At 36.4% G+C, this 21,369-nt stretch overlaps 1 protein-coding gene across 1 annotated transcript; it reads left to right on the top strand.

The window, feature by feature from the left end:
* Positions 1-1,432: 1,432 nt before the first annotated feature.
* LOC133336023 (nucleoside hydrolase-like) lies at positions 1,433-12,247 on the top strand. The gene is made up of 6 exons (XM_061544319.1): positions 1,433-1,437; positions 5,436-5,636; positions 5,889-6,068; positions 7,749-7,875; positions 7,943-8,566; positions 11,799-12,247. The coding sequence occupies exons 2-6, from the start codon at positions 5,442-5,444 to the stop codon at positions 12,245-12,247; spliced, it is 1,575 nt and encodes a 524-aa protein (XP_061400303.1). The 5' UTR covers positions 1,433-1,437; positions 5,436-5,441.
* The last annotated feature ends 9,122 nt before the right edge of the window (positions 12,248-21,369 follow it).

Below are 21,369 nucleotides of genomic sequence, written 5' to 3'. Positions count from 1 at the left end.
TATTCGCATTTTACTGGACATGATCGATTAAAAATTTAACCAAAAAGAGGACGTGTAAGTAATCCGCCATATATTTTGTTGGAAAATTGTGTTCAAGTAACGTGTTGGGATTTTGTTTTGAGGTTTTTGGAAAATTTTTTGCCGAATGTCTACAAATCACGCCAAAATTGTATTTATTATTGCAATACTAAACATTCGAATAGGCAGACAGACGGTGGGTTAGTGTGGTGTATGTAGTTCCTGATATGAATAATTATTATTGAGTTCCCCCTTATCTGCTGTGTAATCATATTAGCCGGCACATGCATAATTCATCATAAACGTTTATACATGCCGGCTAGACTGTGATAGGGATTGCAGGTCAGTAATTTTTTAACTCACTAGTGGTGAGAATATCGGATTTATATTCAATCCATGCTGAAGATAGCCCTTATACAATATTTGGAACAACTCTAGTTTAGTAAAAACGATCAAATTTTTCTGAAATTTTTTCCAGAGGTAGGTATTTTTACCCTAATTATGGGGATATCTTTTTTTCTTGGGGGACGTACCGGGTTACCCGGTTATTTGACCCGGAAGTTCGGGTACGGGTACCCGGTTATATCCGGTTCTACGGATCCGGTTAATATAATATGGGTATCATTTTAAAGGTTATATTACCATTGAGTGGTAATATGATGGGGTTATCTCAAACCATTTTGGGGATATAGTCAAAAACTGGGTTTTGGTCCCCGATTTTTTTTGAAAAACTCCCTAAAAGTCGAACTTGGGTCCATTATAGTCCCTCTCCAAACAGAACCCAAATAATAGACCACAATTTGCCCTTTCCAAAATGGTGCGATATGTGGCTGTATCTGTTGTGGATCAAAAGATATGGGCCTTAGAACCCTATAAAACAAGGAAAATCTTTCTACATGACAGAATCTCCTTTTAAATAGCATGGTGTTTTTTGGGTGACCGGCCTTCGGCCGGGGATTTAAGACTTTCTCCTATGGACAGATGCCAACACCGGCTAACGCGGGAGAAACTCCTTCTAAATAGAATCTTTTTTTGTGTAGCCGGCCTTCGGCCGGGTATTTAAGACTTTCTCCTATGGACAGATACCAACACCGGCTACGCGACAGAATCTCTTGTTAAATGGAATACTTTTTTGGGTGACCGGCCTTCGGCCGGGGATTTAAGACTTTCTCCTATGGGCAGATGCCAACACCGGCTAACGCGGCAGAAAATCCTTCTAAATAGAATATTTTTTTTTGTGTAGCCGGCCTTCGGCCGGGGATTTAAGACTTTCTCCTATGGACAGCTACCAACACCGGCTACGCGACAGAATCTCTTGTTAAATGGAATATTTTTTTGGGTGACCGGCCTTCGGCCGGGGATTTAAGACTTTCTCCTATGGACAGATGCCAACACCGGCTAATGCGGCAGAAAATCCTTCTAAATAGAATATTTTTTGTGTAGCCGGCCTTCGGCCGGGGATTTAAGACTTTCTCCTATGGACAGATACCAACACCGGCTACGCGACAGAATTTTCTTGTTTTTGTAGGGTTCTAAGGCCCATATCTTTTGATCCACAACAGATACAGCCACATATCGCACCATTTTGGAAAGGGCAAATTGTGGTCTATTATTTGAGTTTGGGTTAGAGAGGTACTATAATGGGCCCAAGTTCGACTTTTAGGGAGTTTTTCAAAAAAATCGGGGACCAAAACCCAGTTTTTTTGACTATATCTCCAAAATGGTTTGAGATAACCCCATATTACCACTCAATGGAAAGGTATTTTTATAACCTTTAAAATGATACCCATATTATATTAACCGGATCCGTAGAACCGGATATAACCGGGTACCCGTACCCGAACTTCCGGGTCAAATAACCGGGTAACCGGGTACGTCCCCCAAGAAAAAAAGATATCCCCATAATTAGGGGGATGAAAAAATTTTCAGAAAAATCTGATCGTTTTTACTAAACTAGAGTTAAGCCCAATATTTTTTTTATGAAATTTAGGTTTCGGAACAACTATAGTTCAGTAAAAACGATCAGATTTTTCTGAAAATTTTTTCCAGAGGTAGGTATTTTTACCCTAATTATGGGAATATTTTTTCTTGGGGGACATACCCGGTTATTTGACCCGGGTACCGGTACCCGGTTCTACGGATCCGGTTTATATAAAATGGGTGTCATTTTAAAGCTTATAAAAATACCTTTCCATTGAGTGGTGATATGATGGTTATCTCAAACCGTTTTGGAGATACAGTTTTTGATCCCGATTATTTTGAAAAACTCCATAAAAGTCGAACTTGGGTTCCATTATGTTCCCTCTCCAATCCTAAATCAAATGATATACCACAGTTTGCCCTTTCCAAAATGGTGCTATATGTGGCTGTATCTGTTGAGAATCAAGATATGGACCTTAGAATCCTCATATCACCACTCAATGGAAAAGCATTTTTATAAGCTTTAAAATGATACCCATATTATATTAACCGGATCCGTAGAATCGGGTATAACCGGGTACCCGAACTTCCGGGTCAAATAACCGGGAACGTCCCCAAGAAAAAAATATATTCCCATAATTAGGGTAAAAATGCTTAACTCTGGAAAAAAATTTCAGAAAAATCTGATCGTTTTTATTAAACTAGAGTTAAGCCCAGGTTTCAGAAAATATCGAAGTATAATCAGTTTCCAGAAACCATGTTTTTTTAAGCTAACCCAGGAAGGACGTGCTGGGTTACTGATAGCCTAACAGACCATTAAAACGTTTAAAATAGTGGGATCTGACGTTACTTTTTGTTTTTTAAGGTAGGATATATTAAAGGTATCTGTAGTTTCTAAAAAATTCAGTCGAAGAAGGGCAAGCCTTGTAGAAAATCAACATAGTAGCTTTCTATTATTCGAAAATGTAAAGAACTATCATAGTAGATTATGCATCATCATAGAAAACTATCAGACTATCTTCTCTGATAGTCTTCTATAATAGGTTATAAGCGAACACCGGCAATTCCGCGTAACTATTCATTTTGAGAATTTGTATCTGGAGATACAACGGAAAATACTGCAAAAGAAGAATTTTTAAAGAAGGACAGGAAAGCAAGGGGGACAAATTGGTGTCATACATTCGAGAAAAGAGAACAGACAAAGAGATTTGGGAAAGCCTAAAGAATGCGTTGGCAAATAAGTCAATTAATAGTTAATTACCAGACAAATAAGTCAATTACCAGTTATCAGGAAGCAGAACATGAATCTACGTTTTGAAGGAGAATTTGTAGTAAAACATCTAATGAAATTTGAAAATTTAATTATAAATCTAAAGATGGCTGGTGGTGAAGTTGGATCAAGCGATGTAATAACACGACCTTTAATGACATTGAAGTTCCCTGAATACCAGGGAAGTTCGATCCATTAATAACAGCTTTACAAAATTTGGATGAATTTATGGAAAAAAATGAGAATGGCTCACCGTTCAGAAGGGGAACATTTTGCACCAAAAACAGCTAATGAATATAAAAAGAAATTTAAAATAAAACGTCAAGGTCATTGTCATATATGCAACAAATTTGGACATAACCATAAAGGCACAATAAAAGGATCTAGTAACAGAAATTTTGACATGGTATTGAAAGAGGTTTCATATGTACCAGAGCTAAGAGATAACTTATTGTCTTCGAAAAAGATGGAATCAGCGGACATTGATGTCAGATTCGTCCAAAATAAGAAATGTATAATGAAGGGGAATGAACATATCGGAATCGCATACTAATGTGGAGGTCTATATGAGATAAAGTTTTCCATTAATCATTATGTTGTTAATTATTCAAAAATTCACTTATTGTCCGCGAAAATATGGCATCAGCGGACATTGAAGTCAGATTTGTCCAAAATAAGGCATTTATAATGAAGTGGAATGAACATATCGGAATCGCATACTTACGTGGAGGTCTATATGTGTTAAATTTTGCCATTAATCATTATGTTGGGAATCTATTATATCACAAAAGATAACTATCGAAATGTGTAACCGATTTCAACTAAACTTTGTACATTGTAATATTTATTCCAAACTTAGATCAAACTCAAAGTACCTCCCCCCAAAAAATGATTCAAATACTCTGTTGTTGCCTTAAAAAAAATCCATGTATTCTATCCCTATAGCTCATTATTTTTATTTCTGCTAATCAAGTGATATTGAATAGCAAAAAAGAAACACCAACAATAAAAAATAAACATTCGCTAGGGTGTTAAAATTTATTGTCACAATTAAGTCGACATATAAATTAATATCAATTAACCTGTGTTGACAATATAAAATTTTGTTATCTCTACTAGATTTCATTCTAAATATTATTGACACATTTTAAAAGGTGTGATTGAATTGAATGAATTTCCATAATTTTAAAAATATGAATTAGTTTATCTAGTTTTCTTGTTACGGGAATAACTTCGCATACAATTTTTTTAAATATTTTTTTAATAAAATTACATTTTCCTAAGGTAGCCAACAAAGTATCTTATTTCATCCATTGACTCACATCCTGAGAGGAAATTGGAAAACAGTAATTGTTAGAGTATTTTGGCTCTCATTCCACTTTTTGAGAGGAAGTAAATTTCCGATTATTCTCATTACGTGATGTTTTTGTTTGGACTTCAAGGTTGTATCATTTGTCAAGTGTCACACACCGCCACGAGTATATACACCAGTCCATGCATACAGCAATATCTAAGTGCAACACACAACGTTATCCATTAATTTATTTATTATCCGGCTGACTAGATTTGTTTATTATAAATAAACTGCCAGCAAAGTGTAACGGCATGAGAAGCCAATAGTCGGTTGAAGAGGAGTGACTCAAGACTCAAAATATCAAAATTTTGTAAAAGTAAATAAATAATAAAATGTTTTAAATATTGTTCTAATAAAGTTCCAGGATTCATCTAGAAGTAAAAGCTCTGGCGAAAATAAATACAGTAGTGTTAGTTCACTCCTCATCCACAAACGGCCTAAATTTGAAAAATATTATATTATTATAAATATATAAAATAATCCAACGCCAACATTTAATATCGTAATATTTTTACTCAATCTGGAACAAGTCTGAAGTCTCCGCAGACGAATGGTATACCATATCGACTCAGTTTCCTTGTTTTTTTTTAAGATCGCAAAACTTTGTTGATATTGTGTCCTACCGTATAACGCCTCAAGTCTCAGAATTTTTTTTTTTTTCAGATCTCAAAACATTCTTGACATTGCACCCCACCGAATAACCACCACTAATCCCATATTTTTTCCTATTTACAGGTTTACAAATAAATCCATGACAAGAACTACTCACCTGTAAAATATATTGAAAATTTCATAAGAATTACTTCTATACCACCGAGTTCCAAATTTGGGAATTAAATCGTACAAAACGAAGCCATCTGAAACTAGGAAAACAAAATAATGACAACAAATTATGTGATATTTGACTGTGATGGTGGCAGTGATGATGCCTGGGCATTATTGTTGCTACTGAAAGCGGAAGCCGAGAAACAATTGGTCTTACTTGGCATTACAATATGTGGTAGTGGTAATACCACATTACACAATGCCGCCTATAATATGCTGAGGATACTGAAGGCATGCGGACGTGATGAGGTAAGTACATGAAACAAATGCGTATACAAATGGCGACTTTTGGAGTTCGATGGAAAGATCTCAAGTTATCTTATGAGAAAAAAAGAATGGTCTTCTTTTTGATTACCTATTGGGCTTCTATGCTAAAGACCTAGGTAGGCCTATTCTGTACCATTTTAACAAAAAAAAAAAAAAAAAATCCTATATATCTAAACTAAAGGTTTTTTTATTGGAATTTTAAATCTATTTGTAATTGGTTTTATTTTCTTTTAGATCCCCATCTTTTTGGGTGCATCGGATTCGTTGTTGCCACCTTTCGATAAGGAAGAGAGACCGGTTTTTCATGGTAAAGATGGATTTGGTGATGTCTTGCCACAGGATGAAGATATAGATGTCCATGAAATGGTCGAAGGAGAACATGCTGTGGCGGCGATACATCAATTTTGTATAGAGGTAGGTGCAGGATCCAACTATAGCGCAAGCAAAATCGGGTCTACGATCAGAAACGACCCAAGTTACTATGTCATAAACGGCATACACATTATAACTTTTTTACTGGGTTAACCTACTCTATGAAGATTTATTTGACATATATGCAACGAAATCCAGTACAATGTACTTACTTAGCTGGCTTATGACAGAAGGTTGTTCCATAAGCCGAGCTTAAACGAGATTTTAAGGCGCGTCGGCCTTGTGTGCATCTCATCCAATTTGAAAGACCATTTTCCGAGACGTTGTATTCTACTTGATCTTTCCATCGGATCCGTGAACTTCCCCTTCCTGCGCGAACCACCATTTGGCTCGCTTTTATATGCCTTTTGAGCTGGGGCATCTTCATTCATTCTCACAAGATGGCCTGCCAACGTAGTCGCTGCAGCTCGATCCGTCTGACTATATCGATGTCCGAGAATAGATGGTATAGCTCATGGTTCATTAGACGACGATGTTCACCATCGAGGCAGATCGGCCCATAGATCTTTCAGAAATTTTTTCTTTCAAACACTCTAAGAGCTGCCTCATCTGCTTGTGCAAGTATCCATGCTTCAGATCCATACAACAGCACGGGTAATATCAGCGTCTTATAGAGAGTGAGATTGGTCTGGCGAGAAGTGGCCTTGCTTTTGAGTTGCTTACTCAAACCATAGTAGCATCTGTTAGCCAACACTATTCTCTTCGGGATTTCAAAGCTGATTCACATTAGTAGGAATTTCCAAAACTTCCTAAATAGCTCAACTCTACCTCTAACAATGATCCTAACTCCAAATGTCAAGGTATCAGCTCTATCGACTCACTCAAATCCAAATAGTACCAATTATAGTACGATTTAGTACTTTTCGTACACAAAGGTAATAAAATTTCAGGATTCCAGCTCCATTTGTACATTCAATAAAAAATTGTACCAAATTTAGTACAGTTAAGTACTTTTCGTATACATGAGTTCACGCTTTCAAAACCATCTCCTTATACTACGACCCTACTTCTCAACCTTAAATCGTATTCCAATTTTATTTTTTTTTAGCTCTATCCATTCACAAGGTACGAAATTGTACAGAATTTAGTACATTTTTGTACTAAATTTTGTACAACCAACCAGTGATCCTCATTTCAAATTTAAGAATTCTAGCTCTATCGTTTCGCCAAATACAAAGAGTACAGCATTTAGTACTTTTCGTATCGTTCTAGTACGGATTTCTAAAAACTCAGCCTTATCGGTCACCTTTGGACAAAGAATGGCCTAACTAACCTCCAAAATAGTCCTTTATATGAAAGGCATAAACAAAAAGGGCCTATTTTCAATTTTTTTCACTCACCGAGTATCTTGACTTCGCCGAAAATGGGACGTTGAATACTTCGATCACTGTATTGATTTCTACATGCAAATGGACGGACGGACCTAACTAAATCGACATATCATTTTATTATGTAGTGGTCTCCAAGAAATATTTCAATCTGTTCCAAAAAAAATAATAAAATTTCTACCTTATGGTGGAGGTTATAAAAAAACTGCAATATTTAAGAAAGAAACCGATGTTGGTCTTGGTTGTGTGTTATTCCAATTAAAAAATTAAGTTAATATAGAAATACCTCCTCAATTTTTTCAATTTATAATATTTTTTTTTTTTTTATTTTCAGAATCCCAAACAGGTTACCGTAATAGCTGTGGGACCACTTACCAATATTGCCTTGTGCTATTCCATGTATGGCAGAGATTTTTCGGAAAATATTAAAGAGCTGTACATTATGGGTGGAAATCATCAAGGTGAATAAAAAAAGGTTTCATATAAACCCAATTAAATATTAAAAAATATATATTCCCAAAATTTCAGGTGTTGGAAATTACACCCGAGCTGCCGAATTTAATTTCTATTCCGATCCAGAGGCTGCCCACATTGTGCTAAGCAAAAGCAAATGTCCCATAACCATTTTGCCATGGGAACCATGTATGGATGATAAATTCTTTATATGTATTGTGAGTATAAATAAAATACATTTGAAAGAAAACTCAAAATGTATATTTATCCTCGAAATCCCTCTTTTTAAGAAATGGCGTTTGGAACATTTCGGCCCTATGGCTGCACGAGAAAACCATGCCGTTGAATTGCTAAATTGCGTTGAGGCATCACAGTATTTGAAACCCGGTTTTAAAGGCTGGAATCCATGTGATGCCATATTGGTTGCCGCCTTCCTGTTCAAGTCTCGTTTGGTGCGTAAACAAAGTTTATGGCACTGTATTGTGGATTTGAGTGGTCACACTCGTGGTCAAATGGTACTCGACCATTTGCAGGAGGTGGATAAGAATCCGAAAAATGTACGCATTATAGAATTGGTCGAAGCGGAATTCTTTAAAAGTGCCGCTGAATGGGGTGCCGGTTTGAGAGAATTCAAATTAAGTATCTTTACGGAGGAGCCGGTCATAGAGGATGTCAAAGCAGAAATCAAAACTGAAAATGGTAATTGTAGTTGATTTGATGTGACTTGATCATTCAGGATTGTTAATATGGATAACCATTTCCCGGCTTATTTTTTAATTCATGACAACGATATAACAACATTTACTACTACATATTATTATACATACTTTCTATTATAATTATTTTTAAGTTATATTGTGTACATACTTTCTATGTTTTTATGTATTGCATTTAAGATATATTGTATTTATAGCTTAAGACCTCATCTTTAACCGATTTGACTAATTGTGTTTACCAAAGAAAAATTAGATCATTCTATTTTTCAAATTTTACGTGAATAACAAATAATTACGGAATACACAGAATCTTATTCACCTCCATAAGTATTAAAAAAATTCTTTAAATCTACAATATTAAGACACATAAAATGAGGTCTTAGCCCTATATATACTACTATATTATAAAGTATTATTTGAAAAATAAAACGAACATGACGACACATGACAAAAACAATTTGACGATGTGTTTTAAACAGTACCATATTTAGTACCAGTTTGTACAATTTTGTAAAAATTTCCAAAACTTCTTACATACCCCCCAATCCTACACCTAAACAGTAAACCTAACTCAAAATTTCAGGATTCCAGATCAATGGGTTCAACCAAAATTCAAACTGCACCAAATTTAGTACACATAAGTACGAATTCAAATTGTACCAAATTTAGTACACATAAGTACGAATTTCCCAAACTGTCAGCATATCTAAATTATACAAGGCAGTAGTAATCTTATTTCCAAATGTCAGTGTTTCAGCTCTATCGGTTCACCTTAATCCTAATTGTACCAAATTTAGTACACATTTGTTAATAATTCCAAAACTTCCTAATTCCAAAATACCCTAATCCTACACCCCTACAGTGAACCTAACTCCAAATTTCAGGATTCCAACTCTATTGGTTCATCCAAAATTCAAATTGTACCAAATTTAGTACAAATTGTACCAAATCCAAATTGTACGAAATATAGTACATTTTAGTACCTTTCGTATAAATAGGTACAAATTTCCAAAACTACCTACATACCGCTATTCTACATTCCGACGGTATTTCTGGACTCCAGCTTCCTCCGTTTCTCCAAATTTAAATTGTACAACTTTAGTACGTGAGTACACGATTTCAAAACCTCCTCCTCCATATACCGACCTACTGCTCAACCTAAATTCACATTCCAAATTTCACATGCTAGAAAATTGTACCAAATTTATTACATTTTAGTACTTTTCGGATACTTATAGTTCGAATTTCAAAAAATCCAAATTTTAGTGTTCCAGCTCTTTCGGTTCGCCCAAATCCAAATTGTACCAATTATAGTACCACTTAGTACATTTCCAAAACTACCTACATATCGCTATCCTACACTCATCCGTGTCTCAAAATTCAAATTGTGCAATATTTAATACAGTTTACTACTTTTCGTATACGTGAGTACACACTTTTTAAACCTCCTCCTTATATCGACCCTATTGCTCAACCTAAAATAGCATTCCAAATGTCAAGTTTTTAGCTCTATCCATTCACATGCTACGAAATTGTACCAAATTTAGTACATTTTAGTACTTTTCGGATACTTGTATTCCGAATGTCCAAAAACCCCTTTGTAATTTTAGTACTTTTCGTGCTGTTCTAGTACGAATTTCCAAAAAGTGACCCTCACCCCAATTATCAATATTCTAGTTTTAGCCATTTCGTCTGGGCGTTGATGAATCGACAGTGCGACACTAAATCATTGCTTTCAAAGTTGTTGCTTCCTCCGAGGTTCCGAGGCCTCCATGTTCATTCCCTTTGAAAGCCGTTACCGCTGTTTGGAACTTTTCTCCCCTTTCTTCAATGCATTTCTTTGTTTTTTTGCTTTCTAAAAAGTAGATTTTTTAAACAATTTCCACTGTTTTCTTTCAGAATTATTATTGCCAGAAGGTAAGGCTATTTTTTTTTCTTTCATTAGTTATTTTTTTTAACGAATCCTGCTGATACAACTTCCAGGAAATAAGATTTAATATCGATTTTATTCTTCTAACCTTTGCAATACATTTCTTTTGCTGTTACGTTTCCCTAACTCACCTTCAAATTAACGGCTGCTCATGCATGCACATGTTACCATATGATTGAGAGAGCGCTCTTCAATAATATGGCATTTCTCTTTAAGAAAAAGAAAAAAACAACAAAACACATCAGCTGTTCAGTGTGTAAATGGCTACAAAAAATAAAATAAACAATAAATGTCAATGTGAAGTACACAATACAATAAAATAACAAAGCAAAACAAAAAGAAAACGACGGAAGCAATAATAACAACAATATACACTCACACACGCACTTACACTAAACAAATACATTGCCAAACGACTATCAAAATCTAATAAGAAATCGAAGCAAACAGACACACAATCACTCTGTGTGTAGAGTGCTGCTGTAGGGACTGACGTTAACGTCTCTGCCGGCAGCAGATGTTATTGCTGCCCGTTGTCTCTGTTGTTTGCAGTGTGTTGTCCAATCAGATGGTTTTAGAACGTTACGAACTGTCGTCTGGAGTAGTGGCCGTTAAAATTCGCATGTGTTAGCAACGCTGTGAAATTTCGTTGGCGTAAAGAAACGGAAACGCTGTAGTAGTGAATGTTTATGGACTATAGCAACATTGTTTTGGAAAAAATCATCGTTTTGTGTGTTTTGTTTTTATTCAAATTGGAATTTGTTTTAATCAATTTTCGGCAGTTCGTTTAAACAACACGAATATATTTTATTATTAGTTTACGTTAATATGCCCTCCTTACTGTTGTTGCTATTGGTGACGATGATGGTTTGAGGAAACCCTGTCTGGAGTTAAACGAAGAAATAAAAGTTTGTTGTTGTTATTGTTTGAACATAGACGCTGTTGTGTTCGGTGGTCGGTTGGGGCAGACATAAGGCTCCCCGCTTTTCACTTATAAACAAAACGAAGTGTAGAAAAAAGAAGAAGAAACACAACAACAAAACACCCAATCTAACGGTTACTAGAGTAAAACGGAGTGTGTGTAGGAGAAGGCTCGCGCGGTAGTTAGTGTTGCCTTCAACACGAAGAGTGCAGCAGGAAAGCCAAACACATTACATTTACAACATTGCTGATTGTCGGTCGGTCGGTTGGTTCGTTGGTCGTTTTTTCGTTGTTGCATCAGTGGCAGGCAGTTGACTTTTCGTGTGTCGTATGCCAGTTGTGCTGCTGCTTCTCTTCCAAGTAGTTGCGGGCATAGCACTCTTCATATTTCTGCTGCATTATTTGTGTTACATTTTAAATGCCATTATACGCGACTTTTGCGAAACCCTAATAACAACGCGTGAATATTTGCAACATCACGATAGCGGACAGTCCCCCCTAAGCAACGCCTCTTCCACACGGTTGTGGTCGTCATCGACAACCAACCCCTTTGCTGCCTTCGATACGACTACCACCACCCCCGGAACATCTTTGCCTTCGTCATCCTCATCGTCGTTGTCGGGCAACTTCAACAGTACGCGCCGCCGTTCGTCATCGTCAGTTTCGTTGTCGTCGTCGCCCTTGTCATTTGCAAGTGAAAAATTTCTTGGTCGCCAGCAGGAAAGGAATTCAACGAAAATTCCCCAAAAAATTCAAACGCAGCAAGAAAAAATCATGCAAAATTCAGATGATGCAAAATTTATTAAAAAGTGAGTTCAAAAAATTAAAAAAAAAACAAAATAAAATAAATAAAAATGAAAGAATATAAAACAAAATAATATTTCAAAATATCCCCCAAGTAAAATCAGTGCAAAAAAAAACAACAACAACAAAAATTCTCAACCGGTCAAAGTTTTACCAAAAGTGTATTGTGAAGAAAAAACAAGTGTCTTTATAATGAAAATTATTTCCAAACGCCTTCAATATCAAGATCAATATTCAATATCAAATGAAAACAAAAGTTAAAAAAATTAAAAGCCCAGTGAAAATTATAAAAATTTTTGAAGAAAAATCAAAAAATTTTCATTTGTTAGTCATTTTCTTCGACTCATCTAATATTCAGTTTATATCGATTTTCCCCAAAAATTTTCTTCAATGTTGGTGTTTATTGTGTTTTTTGGTATACGTATATACGAGAAGAAGAAGAACAAACAGTAGAAGAGAAGGAAAAGTTCTTTCTTCTTTGCCATTGTGTTGTATTTTATTTTTCTTAACATTTTCCGCGCACGCAGCCCAAAAGCCACCCAACGAATGACTGTGTGCAGACCTATATAAACAAACACACACACATACACTCAGATGTGTGTATCCACCTTAAAAATGAAAAGCAAAACAAAAAGGGGATGCAGTGTTGCCACAAGCAAGTGTATTTTTTGGGAAAAAGTCGCCAATTTCGAAATAAAAGTGAAAATTAAAAAAAAAATTAAAAGATTTTTTTGCCGGGATAACCTCCTCCACCAGGATTTTTTGGCATACCAACACTAATAAAAGAGAAAAGTGATTGACTGACTGACTTAACGAATCATCCATGCCCAGACGAAACAGCTGAAGGTAGAATCTTGAAATTTAAAATTTTAGAGGGTCACTCTAGGTCCAAAGGTGACAGATAAGGCTGGAGTTTTGGGAATTAGTACTTTTTATGCTGTTCTAGTACGAATTCCCAAAACTGATAGAGTTGGAACACTCAAATTTTGATTATTGGAAATTCTAACTATAAGTATTCGAAAAGTACTAAAATGTACTAAATTTGGTACAATTTCGTAGCATGCGAAATAAGGTTGAGAAGTAGGATCGATATTTGGAGATGGTTTTGAAAGTGTGTACTCATGTATACGAAAAGTACTAAACTGTACTAAATTTGGTACAATTTGAATTTGGAGAAACATTACCGTCGGAGTGTAGGGTAGCGATATGTATGTAGTTTTGGAAATTTTCTACTTATGTGCAGGCAAAATACTAAATCGTACTATAATTGGTACAATTTTGATTTGGGTAAACCGAAGAATTGGAACACTGAAATTTGAAAATAAAGAGTGTAGGATTGGGGTATGTATGTAGTTTGTGGAAATTCATACTTATGGGCACTAAATTTCGTACCATTGGAATTTTAGAAGAACCGATAAAGCAGAAATCCTGAAATTAGGAGTTAGGATCAATGTTGGCATGTAGGAAGTTTTGGAAATTCTTACTAATGTGTACTATATGGTACTAAATTTGGTCCATTTTTGATTTGGGTAAATCGAAGAGTATAGGATTAGGGTATGAATGTAGTTTTGGAAATTCGTACTTATGGACACTAAATTTCATACCATTTGAATTTTGGATGAACCGATAGAGCAGGAATCTTGAAATTTTGAGTAAGGATCGATGTTGTGATGTAGGATTTGAAATGTATACTATATGGTACTAAATTTGGTACAATTTTATTTGGGTAAACCGATAGAAAACTGAAATTTGGAAAAAGGAGTGTAGGATTAGGGTATGAATGCAGTTTTGGAAATTCGTACTTATGGGTACTAAATTTGGTACAATTTGAATTTTAGAAGAACCGAAACGAGAGCGGGAATCCTGAAATTTGAAGTTAGGATCACTGTAGGAAGTTATGGAAATTCTTACTAATGTGTACTATTTAGTACAATTTGGATGTAGGATCATTGTCGGGTAGGTAGGATTGGGGGAAGTTTTGAAAATTCGTACTAAATGGTACCAAATTTAGGTTTGGGTGAACCAATAGAGCTCGAATTTTGAAATTACGATTACTGTTGGAGTTTATTATTGGGTTATGTTGTTTTGGAAATTCATATCAATTTTTCCAAATTTTCTAGATATTCTTAGAACTGCTATTTAGATGATAATCGATCAATATTCCGAGGGCGAAATCAACCAAAAACCTAAAGTGAAAAAATGGAGTAAATATTCGTAATGGGGTAAATCCTCGGGAAAACAAGATTTGGAAAATATGCCAGGATTAGAAAGTAGAGCTATTGACCTATAATTGATCAATAGGGTGCAAATATCCCGAAATATTGCCCAGGCTTAGAATAAAGAACCGCAGAAAGTTAGATTCCCATAGTAGCTGTGTAGGGTGTCGTATTTATATTCCCGTCGGACTACACTGCTGAGCTTATGGTTTAAAAATGTTTGGTTTTCGAAAATAGAAAAATTTCACTGGAGACGATTTTACAAAGCAGCGTTGATGAAGATCCGCAGATAGGATGCTTTCATCATTCCACTGGAAAATATTTTTCACTGAGTTAATATCAAGGAGTAGTATTCTATACCAAAATTTCATTTCATTGAAAATACTGATTTTGTTCCGGCGAACACGATGCTTTGGGATTACCTGTTTCCCCACTTTTCTTGTGGGACGAAAGACAATTGATTTAATGCCATAGTAATAGACGGTCGCTGTCGTCAATTTGCTATCGATGAGATGGCCAGATGGATTTTATGGCCAAGTCATATTGTTTAATTCTTCATTTTCTAAATACTATGTAATTTGGAAACCCTTCTCCTTTTCCAGGGTGAATGAGTCAGTAATAAATTACAAATAGTTTCCTAGACTTCTATGAGAATTTTTCAGATTGGGCGCCAAAGTTTTTAATCTCAAATTTTTGCTTAAGGCACAACCGCATAGATTTTTTAAATAATATTTTTTCTATGACCAATAAGGCGTATAATTTTTAAAGAATATTTAATGCCTGCCTCCTTCATCACAAAAAGCTTAATACAAAGTCCAGTTGCGTGGCAACACTGTCCCTTTAGCCATACGCCACCGTGAGTATGAGTGTTGATGTATACAAAACAAGTGCTACCTTGCCGCTTTTTACCAAATAAATAAACCAAAAATTTAATGTTCTTCTTCTTCTTGGGGCAAACATATTTAAATTAACATAAAAAAAATCCAACAAATAACGGTATAAGTTGTATAAAAAGAAATTTAAAAAGTGATTTATTATAAAAATTAAAAATACAAACAAAGAAAAGTGCTATCACTCTCCCTCTCTTTCTCTCTCGCTCAGTTGTACAAAAATGTGACGTAAATATTTCGAGAAAGAATTTGTGTTTTTGCAAATGCAAGAAAATTCAAGAGAGGACAAAAAATTGCCAATCATATTTAATGTGTTTTGTTTTTGTGTGTTTTACCACCATTATAATAATATAAAAATGTCTCTCTCTTTCTTTTCTCCCTGTTTTTTTTCTTGCTCTCTCTATCTCTCTGTATTATCCTTAATCTCTTGTGCTCACTCACCACATCGAATGTGGCTAAAACAAAATCGTGTGCCGTTTTTCTTTTTTGGTTGAACAAAAAAATCTATTGTCACTTTGCCCCCATCATACCATCGTGTGTGTGTTTATCGTCGTGCATTTTCGTTTATGTTGTCATGTGTTACGACGACAACAACAACAAAATCGTGGTTTTTGTTTATTTTTCATAAATTACTTCCTACTCCTGTTTTTTCCGATTATTGTTGCCTGTAACGAAAAAATCAACAACAACAACAACCTCTACGACTGCTGCTCCTACAACAACAATAATAATGGCCACAAACACCAACAAATGCCGTCTCAATGGGCCTTTTCTAACCAAACAACATAATATTCCACAACAACAACAATCCAGACGTTGGAAAGGTGGCAGCATTGAACCCCATCCAACGGACAAAGCTTTGATTGTTAATTATCAGCTGGAGGCCACAGTCTTTGGTGATCCCAATAATCCAATGCTGGAAGAGAAAAAGGTAAGTTCCGAATGAAGTCTTTATATTTTTTTCTACATCCACATATTTTCCTTTAATGTCATACAAAAACAAAGTTTGGGGGAAAAAAAGCAAAACCAATCTCATTCTCAATTATCCTTTGGCCCGTGGCAGGTCTGTATGTTCGCTTTTGATATGGGGGTTGTTTTATATATTCCATTTATTTTTATAGTCCTTTTTCTTGGCCAGCCAGGAGCCTGTCATACACATTCCACCCTCAATTTACTCACCCTCCTCTATGGGCTTTCGGTTTTTTTGTTTTTGCTCCACAAATGCCTTTGGTTGTTATTTTGTACTGACGCACTGTCGGAATGACTAATGGCCACTGCTTGAAATTTTAATGTTGTTTTTTGTTTTTATTATTAATGCGGACCTCCCTTTTCAGTCAACATTTCTTCTCGTTCTTTGTTGAAAAAAATAATTCTTTATTTTTGAAAATGATTCGTCATTTTAATGATATTGGCAGACGAGACCACTCAAACCAATTTTTTTTTTCAAATTTGCCTCATTGAAATTTACATTTTTCCCTTTCATTTTCTGTTTCCACACTTCTCTTGTGGGGGCATTTAACGCCATAGTAGCAGACGGGCTTTGTCGTCAATTTGCTATCGATGAGATGGCCAGATGGATTTTATGGCCAGTCATATTGTTTAATTCTTCAACTTCTGAATCCTGTGTAATTTGGAAACCTTCTCCATCTCATGCAGTGTGATTACAGATTACAAACAGTTTCCTAGACCTCTATGAGAATTTTCAGACACGTGGCGACCTTTTCAAAGTTATTCGTTTAGATGGGCGCCAACGATTTCAATCTTGCCACAGGCACATTGATATTGAAAAATAACTTATTCCCGGTGCTGAATGTACCGAATCCGGATTATGACGTGGCAACCTTTTCAAGGTTATTGGTCTAGTTGGGCGCCATTCAGAATATACCGAAACGGGATTATCATTCCGGACCTCTGTTTGGACAAAATGTCATATTTTTTAAGTTACCATAGGCCGTGGATTTTTTAAAGAATATTTTTTTTCAAGCTGCCTACGTGTGGACATCCGACATTATTTGTTGTCGTGGGTGCCAATATGTTATTAACCTACTTACAAAGTGGTCAAGCGACTTAATTCCCATCAGAGTTCTACGGTTTGCAGTCAGGGTCCCGATTGTATTAGAACGGAGCCTTGATGATACCTGGGCACCACAACATGTTCTTCAGCCTTACTAAATCCTTATTTTATGGAGCCGAATTTTACTTATGTGATTATAAACGAATTTTTGGACTGATGATGGTGTGGCTGCCTTGGCAATCTCAGTCTCGAACTTTACAAGATCAGAACTAACTCAACCAATACACATGATAACGACCCATGCTATTCCACCGGACCATTCTTAAGCCCCAAACACATCCTCCTGAACTTTATAGACGAAATCGGCTACTTCCGCCTTAGCCAGAAGAGAATCCCGAATCAACTCTGGGACGACTCACCCTTGACAGACGAGGAATGCGTCATGGATATCACGGCCTTTAGGACTACGGTGAATCCTACAAATCAAGATGAGTCCTCGGTGACTCCTCCAAAACAAGGTGAGTACTCTCAGATGCAAAGTAGGAACGCAACCATGGCGAGGAAGAGTATCTAAACTTCATCTCCACGGCCTGTAGTGAAGTCTCGAGAATAATCGGACCCGGGAACCACTAATCTATCCAGCCCAAATGAGATCTCTAATAAGAAGATTTACCGGAGAGCGGTTAATTACTGCAACCGGTTTATCGGACGGGACAGACGTTCCGGAAGTTCTCCAGGAACTATCCGAACGATATTGCGAGGGACTTCCTAATTGATAGAATTCCAGCTTCGTGTTCGAAGTCTACCACGGGCCACCACGTCCTTTTAGACAAAATTGGCTCCTTCCGCCTTAGCCAGGAGAGAATCCCGAATCAACTCTAGGACGACTCACCCTTGACATTCATTTGCCCCAAACACATCCTCCTCAACCTTATAGACGAAATCGCCTCCTTCCGCCTTAGCCAGGAGAGAATCCCGAATCAACTCTCGGACGACTCACCTTTGACAGACGAGGATGGCGTCATGGATACTATGGCCTTTAGCACTACGGTGACTCCTTCAAATCATGGTGAGTCCACTCAGATGCTAAGTAGGAACTACTGCAACCGGTTTATTGGACGGGACAGAATTTCCGCAAGTTCACCACGGCCCGAGCACAACTAGGACGACGGTGACCAGACTTCTGAGCTGTCAGCTCCCCCCAAGGAGAACTTGAGAGCTGAGGAATCCCCGACATCATCATCCAAAGCAAGGGACGGTCGAAATCAGCCCGACGGAGAGCCCGTAAATATGCCTCCATGAAAGCTGAGCAGAAATGTCGATACCGAAATCCAAGGTTAAGACAATTGTTGGTGGATAAACCAAAGGTGGTGAACACGAAGCAGGTGCTCGCGACAGCTGGTTCAACTCTGTGGATGCTTCAACTCCGGGAGCCAAAACTTGAACACAGTTCACGGCTGTAAAGAGAATGAGGTCCTCGAAAGAGCAACAACCTGCAGCTAAGAGACTCACGCAATTGTTGAATGCACGAAGCTCTACTTCGTACATGTCGGGAGTGTCGATGAGAATATGAGAATATGAAAAATTATATACTCTCAGTGTAGAATATACCAACATACGATCCTGTTTTAAGGCGATAAAAAAACTGTCCCCTTGTTGGGCGCCAATTTATTCTCAGTGTACATGACATACTACAAATTGAGTTTTTCTTATCTTATTTTTTTAATTTTGTTATTTATTTTTTATTTTCCATAATGCCATTATATAATGACAAATAAGACAATAGGAACGGCAAATATATGGATATAAATGTGCGCAAAAATAGAAGTGCTAAATAAACATTGACTTGTGTTAGCATAAGTTAGCACCTTCAGGCAATTTGTATTGCTGCTGCCCCTCTATTGAAACAAATGCGAGTATATGGAGTGTATAGCTGACCAACCGACCGACGATCGTTCGTTAATTGGTTGTGGGCTATTGACTTTTAGAGGTCCATGTCCGTCAGCCCTGATACTCAGACTAACAGCAGTGTATTGTGTAAAGTAAATAACTGAGCTTCATGGAAATACTCATCACGTTTTTTTTTTTCATCGAGACATATGCGATTTTTTTCTCGCTTATTCTATGTAATGACAATGATGTTCGAAATTATGTAGTGTGTTATTTTTTTTTTTTAATTTTGGCATTAACTTTCCTTGATTATTGTAGCAGTAAAGCAAACAATTTGCATTTGTTTGTTAATTAATTGTACAAATATGATGATGATGGCAAACAATATATTTATGAAATTCGCTAATTAATAATTTTTATGTAGGGAGATGTAAACGACAGTATTTTTACAGGGCTAATAGAGATTAGAGGGTTTTCACAAGGAAAAAATAGGAATATTTTTGAGGCTTCCATCAACCCCTCCAGATGAAATCCATGCGAAATCTTCCGACATTCTAATAAGCAACCTCGACATATATAGGAATAAAATAGGAATAGGAATAATTATGCAAGGGTCCCAACCATTGTAAATATTTAAATAGAATTCCTTTTAGGCACTCCAAATGAAATACATTCGAAGCCTCCTGTCATCAACCTCGGCATCAACACCATATACGAATAGGAATGACGGGAGATATCACCACGCAGAGGACTAGTTGAGTCGATCTAGACATGTGTGTCCGTCCGTCTGTCCATTATAATTTGTAAACCCGATACAGGCCACAGTTATGGACCAATCTTCACGAAATTTTGCATGTAGGATGGGTTCTGGCCAATGAAGACCCCTATTGTTTTTGGTAAAGATCGGTTAATATCTAGGGGGTGAAATGGACCAAATACTTAATTTTTATCGGTTTTTCTGGTGGCTCCAGAGGCCGCAATTATGGCCGAACATCGTGTAATTTTACATGGAGAAGGGAATCGGGCCAAGGAATAAGCATGCCTGTTTTGATAAAGATCGGTCAATATTATTATCAAATGGACCCTGACTTTTGTGTGAAAAATTAAAAAATTTGGATTCTATGGCGTATATATTTACTCCTAAAGAACATAGACCCGAGAAGTTGATGGTATATCCAAGAGGAGTGGCTGGCCTTTAAATTCATACCAATTTTATTGTCGTATGTTCTCAGATGTGGGCGTGACACTTAAATATTTACAGGTGCTTACGTATTCAGATATTATTTAGTAACCCATTACCATACTAGAGGGCGGAAATATAACGATATGGCCAAGGACAGCGCTTATAATTTTCGGTGATGATCAGATCATAATTTTGGGATGAAGTGGACCGAAAACTTAATTTTTGCAATTTTTCGAATCGATCTATAGGCCACAGTTATAAGCTGATCATTACCATACAACCCAGCTGAAGTCAACCTGGACAAGTTATAAGAAGGGCTGTACTGAATATTAGTAATATTCGGAAAATATGTCAGTGTATGGAAGATGTGCCGTTGACCTCTAATCGGTCAAGAGGGTTCAAATGTCACGAAATATTTCCCAGGCTCGGAATAAACTTCCTTAGAAAGTTAGAACTCCGTCCTAGGTGTGTAGGGTATCGTATGGTCGACCCCGTCCGACTGTACTACTCCGATCACCGGTTTAAAGAACATTTTTTGAAGCTGCCATAAGGCGTATATTTTTTAAAGAATATTTTTTTTTTTCAAGCTGTCATAAGAATATTTTTTCAAGCTTTCATTTTTAAATACACCATGTATAATGTTTTCATACATGTATTTGACGTTTACAACATTAGTTGACTAACAATTTTCCACATGGAGTCTCCCTTAAATAAATATCCCGTCCTCTTTTTTAATTATATTTTCACCAAATTACCCCCCTAAAAAAAAGAGCAAATCAGAAATGTCTGTTTTAATTGTTCATTCCACTTCATGGTTATCAAAGGAACAAATCTCCGAACATTTTTGATAAACAACTGACTCATACATAAAATGACCGGGAACAAAATAAATTGTCCTACCCCCCTTAGCTTCGTCATGCAATTCGAGGAAAATCGCT

Source organism: Musca vetustissima, unplaced genomic scaffold (genome assembly GCF_032173495.1).
Source record: "Musca vetustissima isolate MV318-11 ecotype Yass unplaced genomic scaffold, APGP_CSIRO_Mvet_v1 utg10317, whole genome shotgun sequence".
Lineage (NCBI taxonomy): Eukaryota > Metazoa > Arthropoda > Insecta > Diptera > Muscidae > Musca > Musca vetustissima.
The sequence above is the reverse complement of the archived record's forward strand: the minus strand, read 5'-3'. Positions and strand labels throughout refer to the sequence as shown.